General features: G+C 40.9%; 1 protein-coding gene across 3 annotated transcripts in view; it reads left to right on the forward strand.

Moving 5' to 3' along the window:
• LOC120568706 (la-related protein 4B-like) overlaps positions 1–19108 on the forward strand; it is a 49447-nt gene that overhangs the window by 17767 nt on the left and 12572 nt on the right. For 2 of the 3 annotated variants that reach the window (XM_039816381.1, XM_039816383.1), the window contains exons 4-9: positions 5101–5274; positions 8637–8718; positions 10794–10930; positions 13248–13351; positions 15832–15942; positions 16858–16911. In XM_039816381.1, the coding sequence (XP_039672315.1) occupies positions 5101–5274; positions 8637–8718; positions 10794–10930; positions 13248–13351; positions 15832–15942; positions 16858–16911 (662 nt within the window). The remainder of the gene's footprint in view (positions 1–5100; positions 5275–8636; positions 8719–10793; positions 10931–13247; positions 13352–15831; positions 15943–16857; positions 16912–19108) is intronic. The other variant, XM_039816382.1, reaches the window with a different exon arrangement.

A 19108-nucleotide genomic window follows, 5' to 3' on the forward strand; every position in this document is an offset into this window, starting at 1 on the left:
TTTAAAGGGTTAGTTCAGATTTCATCAAAGTCGCACAGTAACCCAAACAAAAAACTAACTGATCGAGGCAGCAGTAGACCATCAACACCTGTGTTCTGCGAGGTACAATTACTGGTTTTGATGTAGGAGCCTGATGGCTTTGAAGAGAGAATAGATAACGTCTTTAGTTACCCGTCAAAAAAACGCTGTCTGATGGCAAGGTAAAGTGGTTAAAATATTCTAAATATATCGTAACCTTAAACTGATATTGATTTTTAGGTGTCTAAAATATGTTTAGCTGCTGCCTTCATCAACAGCAGTATTTTTTTTTTAGCTTCTGTGTCGGTTCGTCTGTCTGCTTCTCCAAACTGGAAGAATGTTTTTTTTTCTTTAAATATCCCTTTTTAAGGTCTTTAAAAAGTAGATTTCTTGGAGTTGTATTGGTATGAAAGTAACAGATGTGTAAGAACTTAAAGCACTTGCGGTGTTTGTGTGTTAAAATGCCGAGAGGGGTTGAAATGTCAGTTGAATCTGAAGCACTAAAAGGAATTGAAGTGTCGGTTGGACTTGAACACTGCCTGTAGTTAAAAAAATAAATAACGGGTTAGGTGGAGTTGAGGCATTGAAAGGAGACTACAGCCTATTTACTGCTCATCTGCCAACATATATGCCAATGCAATATGTCTGTAATAATCTAGTAGTGTTGTTGTTGTTGTTGAAACAGTTGGCCTCTACTTGGAAACCCCTTATTATACTTTGCAGCCGGCCTCTGTCAATTATCGTCACTTTTCTCGTCATGCCGAGACGCCTCTTAAATCATTCATACTCAATTTGGTGTGAGTTATGAATATTCCAACCACAGTCACTGTTCCCTTCACACAAACGACCGTAATTACTCACTTTAATGTGGCCCGGCCAAGTATAGCCAACGCAGAGGCAACAAGGATATGGTGGTGAAACAGAAATTATTGATTAGTCTGCATTTGACTCTGATTGACGCCCTGGCCTGTTTCATCTCCTACGTCTGCAGGGACATTTATAGAAAATGAATTGCATAAAACTGGAGATGTAATATAGTCTTGCCATTCACATAGTGTTCTTCTTTCACCACTACACAGACTTATTGTGAATTTGCCGTCGGGGAAGGAAACTTTTCTTCCTCAGCACTACGAGTGGCCAGTTTCTCCTCCTTACTCAATGTCACTATAGCTACATCTGTTGGAAATAACAGCACCTGCAGATGGGAGCTGTATATAGGGATGCACCGAATCCAGATTTTTGTGGTTCAGTCGAATACCAAATCCTCCTCCCATCCTCAGTCCATTAACACAGTAAACACATTAATGAAGTAAACAACGTCCACAGCCTCTAAAATAGTTAAATGTAACAACTTAATGTTGAATTCACAAGCTCTTTTCACATCATAGGAAAGCACAACGCTATCGCCAGATGAGTGACCATTTTGTTTGGCATATTTTTGCTACTCAGTGTATGATGAAGGCATGTTGGGCGGGTGAAATTAGAAAGCTAACGTTAGCTAACGAGCAGCAGCCGGCCGTTCGGTCACTCCGCTCCCACTGTAGGGAGACTCACTCACTCGCAGATAGAATTTTTGATGCACGGAAAGAACACGCACTTTTGATAGCCCCAGTGATGGTGAATGTAAACTCCCACGCTATAAACAACTGCACCAAAACATAGACAAAAAAAACTGAATAAATCATCAGAGCCAGCCACACCATAATAATATAATATAATCTGAAGTAGCCAAACTTCCTGTACCTACACTCCCTCCTGCAGCATTGGTCTCCCATCTCTGTTGCTTCTGGTAATCCACATTCAGACCCACAGCAGGCTTGTTGTTCTGTAAGTAAGTAAGTAAGTAAAATTTATTTATAGAGCGCATTTCACAGATATAAATCACAAAGCGCTTTACAAGGTACATACACATATAATTGGGAAGAAAATACAGCATGACATGAGGAGAGACGAGGAGAAAAGGGCAACTCCCAGACTATGCCCCTGAATAGGGGTACAGTGTGGGAACAGGAAAAAAACACCTCAGCACATAAGCACACAAGCAATACATTTGCACTGCTGCACACCACATAACAGTACATTTGCACTGCTGCACACCACATAACAGTACATTTGCACTGCTGCACACCACATAACAGTACATTTGCACTGCTGCACACCACATAACAGTACATTTGCACTGCTGCACACCACATAACAGTACATTTGCACTGCTGCACAAAACACAACATAACAATATAACATGACACGCAGTGGGGGTGGGATGATGGGTGCATCGGGATGGGGGTCATGGAGTAGAGGTAGTCCAGGACAGGCAAACAGACATCTGGTCCTGCAGCCAAACAAAGGCGCTGGCCCCAGACCTGCCCGCCTGACTGGGGGAAGAAGCGGTGAAGGCGCTGGATAGGGGGCTGGGGTGTGGTTGCAAATCTGTATGTATGTCAAACATATACTGTGTTTTGTTGGTTTGTTCCGTAGATTCATTATCCATGTCTATCTCTTCATCCTCCTCTTGCTCATTTTTGTTCTTCCTCTTATTCCTCACTGTCCTGTCTTTCGCCCTGGTGTGCTGGCTCAGATATATCGCCAACATGCTAGCAGTATTAGCGCTAATGCTAGCTGAAGCTGCACTTGATGATTTTAAAAAACAAATCTGTCAGTTTACAGCATTTTTCAACATCAGCCAACAGTGCTCTCTTATATTTCTCTCTCTGTTTCTCAGCCCCCCCCTCCCAATTTTCAACTTCCAACAACCACGCTGACAATAGACAGTGTGTGTAAATATAAAGACGCAGACGCGGTCTACTCAATTCTGTCTTGAAATTCCCAGAAGGCATTGCTTCATTTTAACTTTTGCAAACAAATATTCAAATAAAAGAAATGCAGGTAGATTAGTTTTATTTCAAACCATGCACGTTTACGTTTTTGAACATCTGATCTGAATAAGTAATTTTGCTACAAAACAATACAGACTAATGTAAACGTTCGTGACTGTAGAGGGTAACCATGACACTGATATTGAGAGACTCATACGTGGTATAAATACTGATCAGATTACATTGCACCAAGTGTGAAGGATTTGGACAAATTTGGCTATACTTTAACGAAAGAACTTTATTATTGATGCTTGAAAGGGGGCCGAGACAAATTATATGGGCCGCTGTTTACAATTAAGTAGCCGCATGGCTGTGACAATCATGCAGCTCTCTGATTGGCCGACCGGCCCATGAGGGCCCGCGGCCCCTCTGGCATCTGCCCAAATGCCAGATTACCAGTCCATCACTGCAAACAACAACTTTTTCTGCTCACAAGTTCCATTTCCACTTCTAACCTTAAACCCCAAAAAAAACATCATATCATACACCACCACCAGGTTTTCTACTTTTTTTTCTATAATTCTAAGGTTTGGCAGAAACCGAACCCCGTCAAAAAGCCCAATATTCGTCCGAAGCCGAATCCTGGATTCGGTGCATCCCTGGTTGTATATGTATCTATTGCTCACCACCATAAAGGAGTTATGTGTTGAATTCTGGCGTTAAAAATGGAAGCTTCCACCATTTTAACCTCACTACAATCCCCACTCTGACACGTTTCCTTTAACATTCATACTAGTTTTCTATTTTTTTTGGACCACCCATACTTTGTTTCCATGTCTAAAATTTTGACAATCTTAATAAAAGGTCAATACATTTGGTGCGATGTGAAATTAGTTGTGAACTCATTTGACAACTCCCTTTACGTGGTCAAGTGTGTTGGAATCTTTAAAAAAAAATCTAGTGAATTAAAGCAAATTATAATTTTATAACATCCATCTGCACTTTCTAAATTCTCCTTTTTAAATACCTCCCTCTCTAAGGATTAGTCTTACTCTGTGTCTATGTGCATTTGCTCAATTGTATTCAGTGTTTGTGTTGCTCTTTTAAAAGTCATCCTCTTGAAGAGAATTTAGATCAGATGGTTGTCTCTAGAATACATGAAGAGATGTCTGCAGTTTTTAGACTGTTGTGAACGTGAAGGGATGTCTGGAGGATTAACTTGGATGTCTAAAAAAAAAAAAAAAGTTACACAGCAGGTAATTGCAGGTTTCCTGATGGCAAAAACCAATGTGATAATATGACGCACGCTGCACTTCAGAGAGATTACCTGCCAGTCAAACGGTGCGGCGTTAACCTGCAATGGTGACTGTTGCCGCTCACAAGATATTCAGGACTTCCTATTTATTTCAAAACAATCTAAAAGTTCAAATGAATTGCTTCCTGCGTGTTGGAGAGAAGGTTGTTTGGCTTTGAGTCTTTATTGAACCGGCTATATATATTAGATTAGATTCAAGATTAGATTCAACTTAATTGTCATTGTGCGGAGTACAAGTACAAAGACAGCGAAATGCAGTTTGCGTCCAACCAGAAGTGCAAAAAGCAGAAAAGTGCAATGTGATATTCAAGTATAGATAGGTGGTGCAGAGATAGGACAAGAAATATAGGGCAGTGTTATAAGAGCTGAATAAATATGGCTATGTAATATAACAATGCACAAACAACATGTACAGATATGTGCAATGTAGTAGCAGTGACATTGTACTAGTAGTGAGAACAATGTAGATGTATGCAGTGTATTAACAGAATAAATATGGATATTGTATGTGTAGAGTAACATAATACAAAATGATTTACGTGGCATTGTAACAAGTTAGTGAATTCATAGTATGAACAATTTGGCTTATGAAATGGCTTATTAAATGTATGCTTTACCGGTTTCATATCAGAGACAGATCTTTATTTCTAATTTCCTCTGTTTTATAACGGTCATGTTGCTTAATTTTCTGATCCGTTTCCTGCTTTAATTTCCCGCAAACTAAACACTTCCTCAACACTCTCTGTTCTCTTTATTTAATTGCATAAACTGTTTATTCTGCAGCCCTAATTAAGTCAGTACAACAACCTGATTATGTCAGACTCACCACTCTGTTGGTCTTAGTTTGCCCTCTTTAAGAACATGGTTTCAACTGACAAGTCCTGCTTTTGAGATTTCCTATCCGTACACCTTTTTAGTAATTATTATGCCTCCCTTCGTTGATTTTCACAGGCTATGAAGCCAGTGAAGACAAGGCTTTCAAGGAGCCCCTTCTAACCGACCCAGATGAGCCTCCACCGGTGCCAGTAATGCTGGCCGAGCCGGCCCCCGTGGCATCCGTCAACCTGGAGTGCTCCGAGCCAGCCTACACAGAATACCCCGAGCCTGGGCAACCAGGGCGCACAGGTGGGCTGGTTAGTGATTGGTTGTTTGTCGGAGCCGGCTGTGGGCTGGCTGCAGATCAGTGGGGACTAACCGTGTGTCTGCAAGGTCCGGAGACTTTGTACAGCTCCCAACCATGCGCTGTATACATGTCAGTTGTGTGGACACCCAGCCAGGGGCAACTGGACAATAATCAGTTTAATGGTTTGAATCAATACCTGGACCAAAATGTCATGTGGTTGTGTAGGTTTTCAGCAAAACAAACGGGATGTATGTTACTCTGTGTGGTTTGTGGCCGCTGAAGTAAAAAGAGATAAAATCAAATTTTTATAGATTTAGTGCTTTAAAAAACTGTTTAAATCGCTATAACGATATTACTTAAAACTCCATTTTGTAATGTTTTGAGTTGATTCTTAGCAAAAAAAAACTTTTTGTTCTTTCACAAATATGTGCTCATTCATGTGTAATTACTTCCACCAACTAACCAAAGCATAGAATCTGCCATTCAGAATCCTTCAGAACACATACGAGCGAGTCGCTTGAATGTGTTCTGCCATGTTGCTCCTCCATCTTTAAAATACATTAGCCAAAGAGGGACATACCTCCGCCTTTCGCACTTTTACACTCCGTGGCACCGTAACGAATGCCAGCGGGAGATTACTCGATGTGTCGAGTAATTGAAAGCCTGTTGAAGATGGAGGATCCCGCTGATACTTTACTAACATTAGCTTGCATTCGTTTGGGAATCTGATAGCTGATGTTGGCAATGAAACATCAGCTAATGGGGGTGTGACTAACTGCCACTTCGCTTGTTTTCGAGCCATGATGTCTCTCTCTCTCTCTCATGGGTGGGCCAAATTCTCTGGGCGGACAAAGCTGAGAAAGGGGAGGTAACCTTGCTCCTTATGACCTCATAAGGAGAAGATTCCTGATTGGTCCATCTGATCTTTCATTTTCTCAAAGGCAGAGCAGGATACCCAGGGCTCGGTTTACACCTATCACCATTTCTAGTCACTGGGGGACCATAGGCAGGCTGGGGGAACTCATATTAATGTTAAAAAACCTCATAAAGGGACATTTTCATGCCATGGGACCTTTTATAGATTCAACTGAGTGAAGTTTTTTTTTTTTTTTTTTGTCAAAGTGCTCTCATAGTACAGAGTAGTAAATCTCCTGTTGAGCAGTAACGTCTCTTTTATTTTCTTAGTGGTTGGGATAAAATGGCATCATGTTGTTAAGATCTGCGCTCCGTCTCAAGTAGCAGAGTTTATAGACTGGAGGCGTACAGTGACCGCTTAAGAGCTTTTTGTTGTTTTGTTTTATTTATCGCAGCATTAAATTTTAATAGACCAGTAGCAGACAACATCCGTGACAAGACATTTGTCTCTAAATGCCCTCTACCTGAACGTCAACACCACCACCAAAGCTGAAGGGAGGCATAGTGTCCGCAAATGTTATAAAACATTGTACAGTTGTTTTCAGAGATTCCACCCCCACTCAATGATCCGCTGCAGATTACCCTGAGCTCTGATTGTTCTACGGAGGCTTCAAATGTGTATATGAGCCACTAGTACAGCTCAGTACATTGTGCTTCAGAATAAGAAGTTTAAATTAATTTCTTAAACAAATGAAAATCTGGGCGTCTGGGTAGCTCACCTGGCAGAGCGTGCGCCCATATACAGAGGTTTACTCCTCGACGCAGCGGCCGCGGGTTCGACTCCAACCTGTGGCCCTTTGCTGCATGTCATTTACCCACCTCTCTCTCTCTCTCTCTCTCTCTCTCTCTCTCTCTCTCTCTCTCTCTCTCTCTCTCTCTCTCTCTCTCTCTCTCCCCTCATGTATTCAGCTGTCCTATAAATAAAGGCCTAAAATGCCCCCCCCCCAAAAAATTTTTTTGTAAAAATGTAGTCAAACTATATATATATTTAATCCGATTTTAAAGCTATGATTGATTTTCAAGATGTTTCCCAATTGATTTGTAAACATCACATCACAGAACGTTGCGATGTTGAAGCTACAACTTCTTTGCTGCTTGATTAAAAAAAGTCAACTTTCACCGTTCTCCTTTTACATGATTGTTACCGGCCGACCCTTCCCCTTTTAAGACAGGTAGCCGTGTGTAGAAAAGTACCATAAGTGGCAGCTGCTGCTGACAGTGATGCACACACTGTACATTTCCATGGGTAGTGAAGCTACAGAAGTCAGTTTTTTTTTTTTATGTTAGTTGCAAAGACGAACTAAATCACCTGATTGATGCAACGTAATCACGACATCTCCCAGCCATTTTTCACCGCAGAAAGCTGCTACCAGCCAGGTTAAAGCTAATCAAGTTAGCCTAAAGAAACGGGGCGTCTCTCCCAACTAACGTTATGGTTCCTAGCCGCGATGCTGGAAACGTACCACTAATCTACAGCAGCAGTCTGTGTCTGATATAACGTCATTTACACTGATTTTAAGTGCTCTTGGATACAGTTTGTTGCAAGTGTGCGACATGCAGGCTCTGCATGCACAGCCAACCACCAATCACAGTCAGTGTTGATCAGTGTATCCAACAACCAAAGCAGGCCCCCGCTAGTCGACCACAACCTGGAATTTAGAGGAAGCAGCATGCATGCATTATTAATATCATTCACTTTAGCCTGGATTGATAGTATTGTATGAAAACAATGGTGTCATGTCAGTCAACCAGTGTATTTAACCATCTAATGTCCCTCTCCAAAATCACTTCAGAAGAGTAGTCGCAGCACTTACTTGCTTTCGTGTTTGTAAAGCATTAAAGTTCAACAAAGACTGGTTCACATAAGAAAAGTTCCTTTTTCATTTTTATTTTCTATGTAGATGCACTCCCCTACAAAATCACCCCAGTAGTCGAGAAGGATTTAGTATTTCCAAATAGAGCTATTTATGTTGTCTTGTAAAAATGTCTTCTTTTTTCATATCGCATTATCTATTGCAATGTCAGTTTTTTCCAATATCGTGCAGCCCTACACCTTGGATATTGCAGAAGTGAGTTTGTAACAAGAACCGTTCCTTGTTTAAGTCTTGGACTCGGTTTAATTCTCATTCAACTTTCCCTTGATGTGTAAATTTGCTTAAAAAAAACAAAGGTGGTTAACCTGCAATTACACCGGTTGAGGTTTTTGTTAAACTACTAACAAGCATGTTACATGTTCTGTGTATAAATACACTTTTGCGTGTGCACTTTTTAATATAAGTAATCCTTGAAATGTTGTGCGTCTCTGCTCTTCCTCATCCTGCTTCAAATTCAGTTAGTTTTTTTTTCAGCCTTGCATTTCTCTGGTTTTAATTGAATGTTTTGCTCCCAGGGGTCAGGGACTAGTTAAGGTGCTCTTTAATTCACCAAACCATTTCCACCTGTGTGTCAGCAGGCAGCGATCCCCCGCAGGAGAGTCCCCAGGAGGGCTTGAGGGAGCACCTGAAGAAGACCTTGGAGTTCTGTCTCTCCCGGTGAGTTCAATTATATCTAATGAGGCGCCGGGCGCGTGGTTAGCGCCAGGCATGTGGTTAAATGTTGTTTTTTTTCGGAAACCAAGGCACTGAATGGTGAGGTTAATCAATCAGCTTCTCTAAATTATAGATTGTAGTCATTGTGTATAATTGGTAGTTCTTTTCATTGGATGACCAATGTCCCAATGTTTTGGGGGGTGGGGAGGGGGGAGAAATTCTCAAACTAGAGAAGCATTTTCCCTACAATGCGACAGAGGAAGGAAGGAGAAAATAAGATACTAAACCGCAAATTGTTCAGGAATTTCTTTGATGTACAACAACACTTCTCTTGTTGTCCAGCAGTTGTTTTACACTTGTTAATGGGGGGGTGGAAGAGCACTTAAATTGAGCCACAGCAAGAAAAATGTCCGCTCTTAAGTGATCATTAAAGAACACTTATGGATGACTTGGTGGAATCTCCCCAGGTTATTATAACTCCTTAAATGCTTTTATCGCCAACGCATTGTTAATAAGTAACACAATACAGTACATGTCTGTATTATTAACAGGAAGAAAACCGGTTTTAGGGGAAATGTCAGTTCATGTGCTGCAGGTAATTATCTAATTGGACTGCAGCTGACATTAGGTGTGTGTGTGTGTGTGTGTGTGTGTGTGTGTGTGTGTGTGTGTGTGTGTGTGTGTGTGTGTGTGTGTGTGTGTGTGTGTGTGTGTGTGTGTGTGTGTGTGTGTGTGTGTGTGTGTGTGTGTGTGTGTGTGTGTGTGTGTGTGTGTGTGTGTTGTTCTGGACACACAAAGTGTTTTTTGAGTACTTTGCCAAGTGTTCATGTCTACCTGTGGGCAGATTTTGTTGCCGCGATAGCATCAAGAGTGTGTAGTTGAGATCCAAATATAAAATTACATTTCTTCCTTTGGCCTTCTGATTCTTTTCTCAAGAGAACAGAGGGCAGGTGATTTTACAGATCAGATATGTATCCTGTAGCAGATTGTATTACTATTATACTATTATTATTACTATTATGTGCGCCTTCGACTAATTATGAGGCAGTGTGTACCGTTCAGGTTACTTTATTTGTACACACAGGTAGATATTGTTTTTTGCAGCAAGAATATTAAATCTATTATGACACACAATTATGAAAATATACTAAAACCGGTACAAGTACATCTGATATGAATACTAGAGAGAGAGAGAGAATATTCTCCGAGACAGCCCATTGTTCCATGAGCAGTGCTTCCGTTTATTAGCGATGTTTGCTAACAATCCATTAATAGATGAAATTAAAGTTAAGTGGCCTAGTATTCATTTCATGAAGACTAATCAACTAGAAGCACAGCTCTCTCTCTCTCTCTCTCTCTCTCTCTCTCTCTCTCTCTCTCTCTCTCTCTCTCTCTCTCTCTCTCTCTCTCTCTCTCTCTGTGGGTGTCAGGCGTGGTCTGAATGAAAGCTTTATTTCATCCTGTCGAAGGCCTCTGTGCTGGTGGTTTAGCTGGTGGTTTGGAGGAAATCGGAGCCTCACAAAGTTTGACTTGTCTTTTTTTTTTTCTTCTTTTCTTTCTCCCCTCTTTATCAACTTGGATCAACGTATCATCAAGTATAGTTTACTGTTCTGGCAGCCAGGAGACATAGAGGAGAGACAAAAGCCCAGAGGACAGAACGTTTGCTCATGAAACACTTAGAAAAAATGTTTCCAGAAAGTGAAACCTTGAACATCTACGTAACATTTCCTTTGAAAACACAACAACAACAACTTGGTTCACAGTTGCATAAGTAAAGCAGCCAGGCGTGCCAACAGCTGTAGACTGAAGTATCCGAGAGGTACAAGAGTTTCACTGGTGGCCAGAAGAGCACAGGTTCACATTCCCATATTTGTTACCCTTTTTTGGGTTTCCCAAACAAGGCGGCTCGATGCTCATTAGATGTAGAGTGCGGTTTAACGTGACACCTCTGAGGTGAGGACACTGCGGGTGGTAATCGGAGAAGTGCAGTCAACTTAATCTGTGTAAATAAAGGTTTGATTTCACATCGGCACGTGTCACCTGAGCTAACCGCCGCTGGCTCTTCTCTTTTCTATCAGGGAGAATCTGGCCAGTGACATGTACCTCATCTCCCAGATGGACAGCGACCAATATGTGCCAATTGTAACGGTGGCCAACCTGGACCACGTCAAAAAGCTCAGCACGGACGTGGAGCTGATCGTGGACATTTTACGATGTGAGTAAAAAAAATTGGGGTTAATTGTTTGCCTTGTTATCCACTTTTATGATTTTAACTCGCCAACTAGAATCCTATTTAATTATGATGTTACCTGCTCTGGAGGCTGTAAAACGAGACAAACCTACAAGGCTCGGGGATTTTTTTTTATCAGCATGTGGTCGGGGTTGATTTCCCAGGAGAGGTTTTTAAAGTGCGTTCAGCAGAGTCATACCTGCTTGTGTTTGATTTATCCACATACTTAATTCGCTACTTAAATGAAACCTGTCTGGCTTGAAGCGGCGCTCTTATTTTATGGCACAGTGTCAGGATAAACAAACTGTAACTTATTGATGCTGCTGTTAGGCCTCATGTATAAGTTTTTCCATCTTTTTCACTTAAGTTTGAGGCATCCAGGTTAACACTCACGGACACTTTACAGTTTAAAAGACTAAGGGTGCTTTCACACCTACCGTGTTTAGTCTGGACTTTCTGACTTTTCAGTGTGATCCGAAATCAAAATTACAGGTGTAAAACCTCCCCTTGACAACGGATCAAATTAAGGATGCACCGAATCCAGGTTTTTGGGGTTCTGCCGAATACCGAATCCACTGGTTAAGATTATGCAGAATCCAAATACCGAATCCTACTCCCATCCTCAGTGTGACTGTCCTTCCTTTGCTGTACCTGAAGTTGCTGCGTTTTGGCTGCTGTCTGTAGATTCCTTCACGCACAACTCGTATTCTTTCGTTTCATACCAAATGTTGTAACAGCGGCCATGTTGTGTATAGTTTAGGGTCCTTGCCACCACCAGACAAATCAGCATTGCAAATTAAACATGTAGCTGGACTTGAATGGCCTTCTTTTGACTGAAAGTACTGCCAAACAAGACGTTTTCTGCTCACCAGTTCCATTTTCACTTTCTCACAGCCTACTGCGTTGAACGCTCCACCTACGTAAACACCTTCGCGTAATCAACGGTCGTTACGGCGACCAGCGTAATGAAAGCGTAGGGTTTGGTTCGGTGGAAAAAAATTCTAAGGTTCACGCACGCACACACACACCTAATCCACAGCCGTAGCTGAAGTAGCTCCTCACCGGACGCTGATTGGTTCGGTCCGCTGCTGTTCGGACAGAAACGCGTTACTCTGAAGCCTGACCAGATGGATTTTCATGTGCTATTGATATCGCGAAAATCCAGCTGCCGTGCAAGGTAAGGAACCCCCCTACACGGAGTAGCTCAGCGCTTAGTGCGTACATAGCAAGAGAGAGACCGTGATGAGCTCAGAGCAGACAGCTGTTGGCAATTGGAGCAGAGAATAAACTAGTTTTTAAGTGGGCAGTAAATGTACAAGTATCGGGAGACGCAGCTCACATAAGTGATGACAGAACGTAGATGCAGTGCTCAGCATAAGTGAATACACCCATGCTAAAGTTGACTAAAAAGACCCCCCCCCACATCATCACATACCCTTCACCATACCCCCACATCATCACATACCCTTCACCATACCCCCACATCATCACATACCCTTCACCATACCTAGAGACTGGCATGGGGTACTTTCCATTAGATCATCTCTCAATGCAAATCAAACCAGCTATTAGGCTAACTGAAATAACACCATGCCAATCTCTAGGTATGGTGAAGGGTATGTGATGATGATGTGGGGGTATGGTGAAGGGTATGTGATGATGTGGGGGTATGGTGAAGGGTATGTGATGATGTGGGGGGCTATTTTAATTCCAAAGACCAAGGGAACTTTATCAGGATGCATAGTATCCTGGACCCATGAAATAACTGGCCTTTAAAAATAAAAATCTGCCTGCCTCTATGGGAATTTAACATAGGGGTGTACTGACTTATGCCCCCTGTATTTTAAGAAAGAACATTTATTTATTTACGATACATTATTCATTCACAAAGAAAATTGGTGTTGTTAAAGGTTGAATTTGTCCTAATTTTTTAAATCATCTCTTTAGCATGGGTGTATTCACTTATGCTGAGCACTGTATGTCATGTATGGTTCTTTAGTGCTGGATCGCATGTATAAAATGTAACAAAAACTAGGACCTTGGTGGGGCGAGAGGTGAGGCGTGACAGCTGAGCTCACCGGCAGAATTGACTGACGGCACGAAACTCAAGCAAACAATGCCACCTAGGAAAAACCACCAGAACGAGGAAGAGATTAGACCTTGGTTCGGACTTCCTTTCAGGTGTGAAAAGGCCCTCCAGAGTAAGGAGTTCAAGGTTAAAAGACGGTAAATGTGTGTTTTTCTTTGTTTTTAATTCCAACCAAAATCTATAAATGCCTCATTCTGTCGTTCTAATCTCCAGCTCTGCCATTGGTCCAAGTGGATGAGAAGGGGGAGAAGGTGCGACCCAATCAGAACCGCTGCATCGTGATCCTCAGAGAGGTTCCTGAGAGCACGCCTATAGAGGTCAGTGGATGTCGCGTGGCGTTTTGATTTGCAAGATGGTCCTTATTGTTTAGACGTTTGGCAGTGATTTGATTTTCTCAACTTTGAGTCAGCAAAGACTAGTATGATTATTTAGTTTAATTACACTTTCACAGACCCTGCTCGTGTCCTAAATATGAGCACAACATATGTGCGTTGAAGGTACCAAACATGTCGGGATGTGTGATTGATAGTTTCACTTCACGGTGTGGTCACGCTTCTTGGTATGTCTTCAAGTAGATCATCCTGAAATTAATTTTTCATTTTCAAGGTACAACCTTATGTGACACTTGGCTGGAATTAGAAATTACACCTGTGTGGTGTTTTAACTTAAAATGTTGTCCCTGCTTATCTGGCACCAATTAGCCATTTTTGTGAATCCAGAATAATAAAAAAAAAAAGTTGGTAGAGCGGGCGCACATATTGTATGTAGAGGATTACTCCTCGATGCAGCGGCCGCAGGTTTGACTCCGACCTGCGGCCCTTTGCTGCATGTCATTCCCCCTCTCTCTCCCTTTGATGTCTTCATCTGTCCTGTGAAAATAAAAGCCTAAAAATGGCCCTAAACATAAAACAGAATTGCGAATGCATTGTTAGTGTAGCTAATATCGGTACCTTGCCCAGTCCTAGGTCTTGGTGATGCATGTGCAATCCAGAGACTATTTAGTTTGCAGAACACCATCTGTATAATAGAATCGGTTGAATAAACCATGACTGCAGCGTGGCGTAGAGAGAATGGAGCCCATCCTGCATTCATACAGCCAAGTTACAAGTAACAGCTCATCTGTGGTTCCCTTCACCCGGTCAGGATTTCAGTATAGAGGCACAGGCCGTCCTCCTTTTTCCACTAATGCAGCCACAGCACAGGTTCCACCAACACTACCGTGCAGATTTGTCGGAAGTTTAATGCTATTCTGAAGCCTTTTCCTGCTACAGCCGCAGACGATGGAAAAAAACAACTGAACAGTCGAGCTGTAGAATATTTGCAATAATGCTAATGATACATGAGACATATCTGCCTCAGCATGACAGGACATTTTCAGTTGGACAGACTCTGAGTTAAAGAGGGTTGTCCCAGCGGTGCATTTTCAGCTCTGCAGTATTTCTTGCATTTGACATTTTATTGTATTCATTCGTGTCACTGTTAAAGGCGCAGGCCAGAAAATGGTACGTTAATGATTATTTGATTAATGGAGCTGCAGATGGAGGTTTTTGCGAATTCTCTGCTGAATGTTTGTAATGTGCAGTTGAATGTTTTTATTGATTCCATAGAGATGACCAACTCCCATGTACTGTTCAAGCCAAAGTGAAATGCAGGGTTTTTCCTGCATAGAGGAATTTTTTTTTAAATGGGGTTTCTTTCTAAAAAAAATAATAATAAAAAAGTGGGGAAGAAATGTAATCGGTGTATGCCCGACTGGAGTCAAAATCAAGGAAGGAAACCTAATATTGTTATTTAATTAACTTTTTATTTATTGTGCATCAACAGCAGTACAGGCACATAACAAAATGTATCAGCCACATCAAGTATTCAGAGCCAACTAAATTATTTACAGCAGGATTTAGAAATGATAATTGACCCATAGCTCTCCTTAAAAACAAACCTGCAGCAGCTCTGCATACAACGCAACTACATTCTGGTGTTAATTTCCCAGGCATATCGTGTTTTGGGTTCTCTTTTTCTTTTCTTTTTTGGAGTCTAGTGTTCATTAGGTGTGGCAAGCGAGAATGTAAGTTTAGTTCTGTTTTCAAACAAAACAAGCCTGAAGTCTAGGTCACAGAATTACTCGGTTTCTCTGTAGGGATTAGTCTCGCTTTGCCAGACCATCCACACGCTGCGGAGCGGAGGAGGGTCTGGCTAGTCCACGCAGCATTCCGGATGGGAGAAAAACATGCTCTGGTTTATTGGCTTTTCTTTAAACCAATCACAATAGTCATGGCCGGTGCTAAGCTCCGCACGGAGCCGCTATTAAATAGTCGTGCGAGAGAAAACTCAGACTGGACAGATAGTCTAGCTAGCTGTCTGGATTTACCCTGCAGAGATCTGAGGAGCAGTTAACCATAGTCCTCAGAAACCCACCAGATTAAGAATGCAGACCCAAAGATAAAGGTAGGTAACGGACATCGGCAAAAATACATGCATCCGGCGCAATTTCCTGCAGCACCGGTGTAAACCCGGACGTGGAACGGCAAGGATATAGACTAGTGGGGATTGACTACCTTTTGGAGCCAGCCTCAAATGGCCACTCTCACTTTCAGCACCGGAGGTTGCTGCGTGGTTTTCGGTCAAACTAATAAAAAATAAAGACTTTTTTTTTTGTTTGTTTTTCCTGTATGACTCAATTCATAATTGGTTTGGTTTCAATCGTATTTACTGGTGCGTGTATAGCTGCTGCTGTCTGGAAAGGTTGTTTTGAGTGCGTCACTATAAAAATAACTTGATCTCCTGTTTTGTTCTGCAGGAGGTCGAGGCTCTTTTTAAAGGGGACAACTTACCCAAGTTCATCAACTGTGAATTTGCCTACAACGACAACTGGTTCATCACCTTTGAATCAGAAGCAGATGCACAGCAGGTAACAACCAAAGTGACAAGAAAATCCTACATTTGATTATTTGACTGGTATTTATTAAAGTCCCAGTGAAACAGGAGTTAGTGTCAAGCCTGTTGGCCTCCACAAACACTCTCTCACCTGCGTTGTTGGGTTAGGGAGAATTGGGATGAGGGTGAAACTAATGAGGCATATCTTTACTACTACTACTTCTTTTTCATTTTTTTTATGTTAACGTTTTTGCCAAGTGACATCCAGACGTACACCTCCAGTCGGTGTGTTATAGTCGAGTCAACAAAGATGTCAAGTCACAAGTCCAGCGAACAGCGACTCCACTCCGAGTCTAGGACTCATATTTTCTGTCACCGTCACAATTACACATAAAAGTAGTCAGAAACTCATCTATCTTCAGAGTCCTATTTCATGAATCCTCGAGTCCAAGTCATCAGTGCTCACGAGTCCAAGTAAAGTCATAGCGACTCAAGTCAGTCCATTACTCAATCACTGCCTCCAATGACCTTGCTCTGCTAGATAATGATCTCGTGACTTAATGCTCAAGTGGGTTTAGCTAGTTTTATGTTTTACAGGAAGAGAAATTAAAGATTTCTTTTCAGAATTACATTTATTTGGCATATAACACGGGACACAGGATTATTTTTATTACACTGTCTTTAAGCCCATACCACATTTTCCTTCTATCTCTCAATCCATTTGTTTTATATGTGCTGGATCATTTCCCAATTTTTGTGAAATTGCTCCCCCTCTTTCTTAAAACTCTCTCCCACTGATGTACTTTGTGATGTAATTTTTTTTGCTCTCTTTGAGTGATTGTAATGTTGGTAATTTATTCCTTAAAGATTCTTGTAGTATGCCGATGAATCAAGTTGTCATTCGTATTTCTGTTTCTAACACCGTGTTGTTCTCTCTCCCTTAATAAAGGCATATCAGTATCTCCGGGAGGAGGTGAAGACCTTCCAAGGGAAGCCTATTAAGGTAGGTTACATCACATTACTGTACGCTAGTTTGAGGCTTTTGTCAAACAATTTACGATTGTAGTGTGTACCAACAAATACTGACCCAACAATGTTATACAGAGTGACAACTTTAATCACCAACTCTCAAAAGATAAATACATAACCTCTTTTTAGAGACAATCTTTAAAATTCCATATAAGCTGAATATATGCATATATTTATCATATTAGCCACTGTTTGTTAAAGCTCTAGTGCGTAACTTTTTGATATAAATGAACATCAGTTACATTCAAGCCATCGCCAAATGAGTTGCTACAAAGCTAATTAAGACTCTCAGCTCCACACAACTCTCTCTGGATCTCTCAGTAGGACTATGTTCAGAAGATTGTGGCGTCGGGAGACATTTGCATGCAGAAACTCGAGTGAAGATAATGACCTCTTCTGAAGAGTCCATCGTGTTTTTTTTTTTATTCTCCGTGTCCTCCTTGGCTACTAGCAACAGTGTGGAGGAGGGGTGGGGGTGCGTGCACGATCACAGAAGGCTTGTATCATGTGGATGCGCTGACAGTTGTGTTATTAATTAGAAATCCTCATGGGGGCGACAGAAACTACGCACTATAGCTTTAAACAATAACCTTTTTTTTTTTTTTTTTAAAGAGAGCATCCTATACTTTTCAGTATGAACTTTGGTCAATTGTCGTCAAATTTCAGGAAAAGAGTCTAAATTAAACACACTAATTTTTCCGTTAACTTCCTGGTTTCAAGTGACGGCGGTCAGCACCTTTTTTATTTTTCATTTCACCCACGTTGCGATGTGTCTGTCTGTGCGGTCTTTTAGCAGACACGCTCTCAGCGGCTCAGAGCTGAGAGAACTGCTTAGTTTTTCACGATTTTGAAACTTAATTCATATACATATATTGTTGACCAAATACCTTTATCGATACCGCAACGATATTGTAATGTTGACTATTGGTGCTTTCACAAAATATTTACACAATGAGATTTTTGATAAATAATCATCAGTAATGTGGATATAATGAGTAAGTGGGAAAAGGCAAATAATAGAACAGCTACAACAGTCTGGTAAGTTCAGAAAAGTACATCACTTTACTGTAACGCAGCCTTTAAAACCAGGAAAAGACACCACTTATGCCATATTACGATATCCAAAATCTAAGACGATATCTAGTCTCATATCACGATATCGATATAATATCGATATATTGCCCAGCCCTATACTTGGCGTTTTTGTATTTTATTTTTTTTTGTCATTCAGATATGGCTTTTTGGTTGATAACTTATTTTCCTGTACTGTCACAGACTCCGAACACATTTATTTTTGCTTTTCCCGGACATTAAGAGGTTAATTTTGAGGTGACGTGACTTCACACTTTTAAGTAGTTCCACTAATGTATGAAAATCCCCGTTAATACTCCCGAAGAAAATCCTGGCCGGGCAGAGCTGCTTCTTCAAAGCTTTCTTTTCCCCCACTCATTTATATAACCTAGTGTTAGGCTTTGGCTGTATGCTGTCTAACTTCTGTTTTCCGACCCACATTGGCTGACCTACTCGCCACATGCTGTACTAATTTAAAATGTATATGGGACTTGTGTGGCTGGCTCCGTGCACATTTGGTCAGCTATTGCTGTCAAAATAATTGCTTAAATTCAGGTCGAAACATGAATGAACCTGTTGCCGGCAGCATGTTAGCTACGAAGTGATTAGCAATAATCTAATGGCACAAATGCATATTTAATAACGAGGAGTAATTAAAGAAAAAGATGTAGACCCAGGCCGACTATTATTTATTTATTTATTTATATATTCAGTTCACATGTAAAATTACCAGTTTTTTAAATTTATTTTTATATAAAAAATATTATATATATATATATTATATTATATTATATTTTTTATATAAAAATAAATTTAAAAAACTGGTAATTTTACATGTGAACTGAATATATAAATAAATAAATAAATAATAGTCGGCCTGGGTCTAAAATGGTAATTTTACATGTGAACTGCTACTAAAGATATTAACAATAGACGAGGTTTAAATAATTAAAATCACATACTTTTGCATCAGAACATATCAGATCAGTTGATGCTCCAGTGCAGTACAAGCAGCAGCCAGCAAAAACTACTTACTTACCTACTTTTTGGCTTGTGAATATTTTGGATTTGCACCCTACCTTTCACCGGTTTATATTTAT

Source organism: Perca fluviatilis, chromosome 11 (genome assembly GCF_010015445.1).
Source record: "Perca fluviatilis chromosome 11, GENO_Pfluv_1.0, whole genome shotgun sequence".
Classification (NCBI taxonomy): Eukaryota; Metazoa; Chordata; class Actinopteri; order Perciformes; family Percidae; genus Perca; species Perca fluviatilis.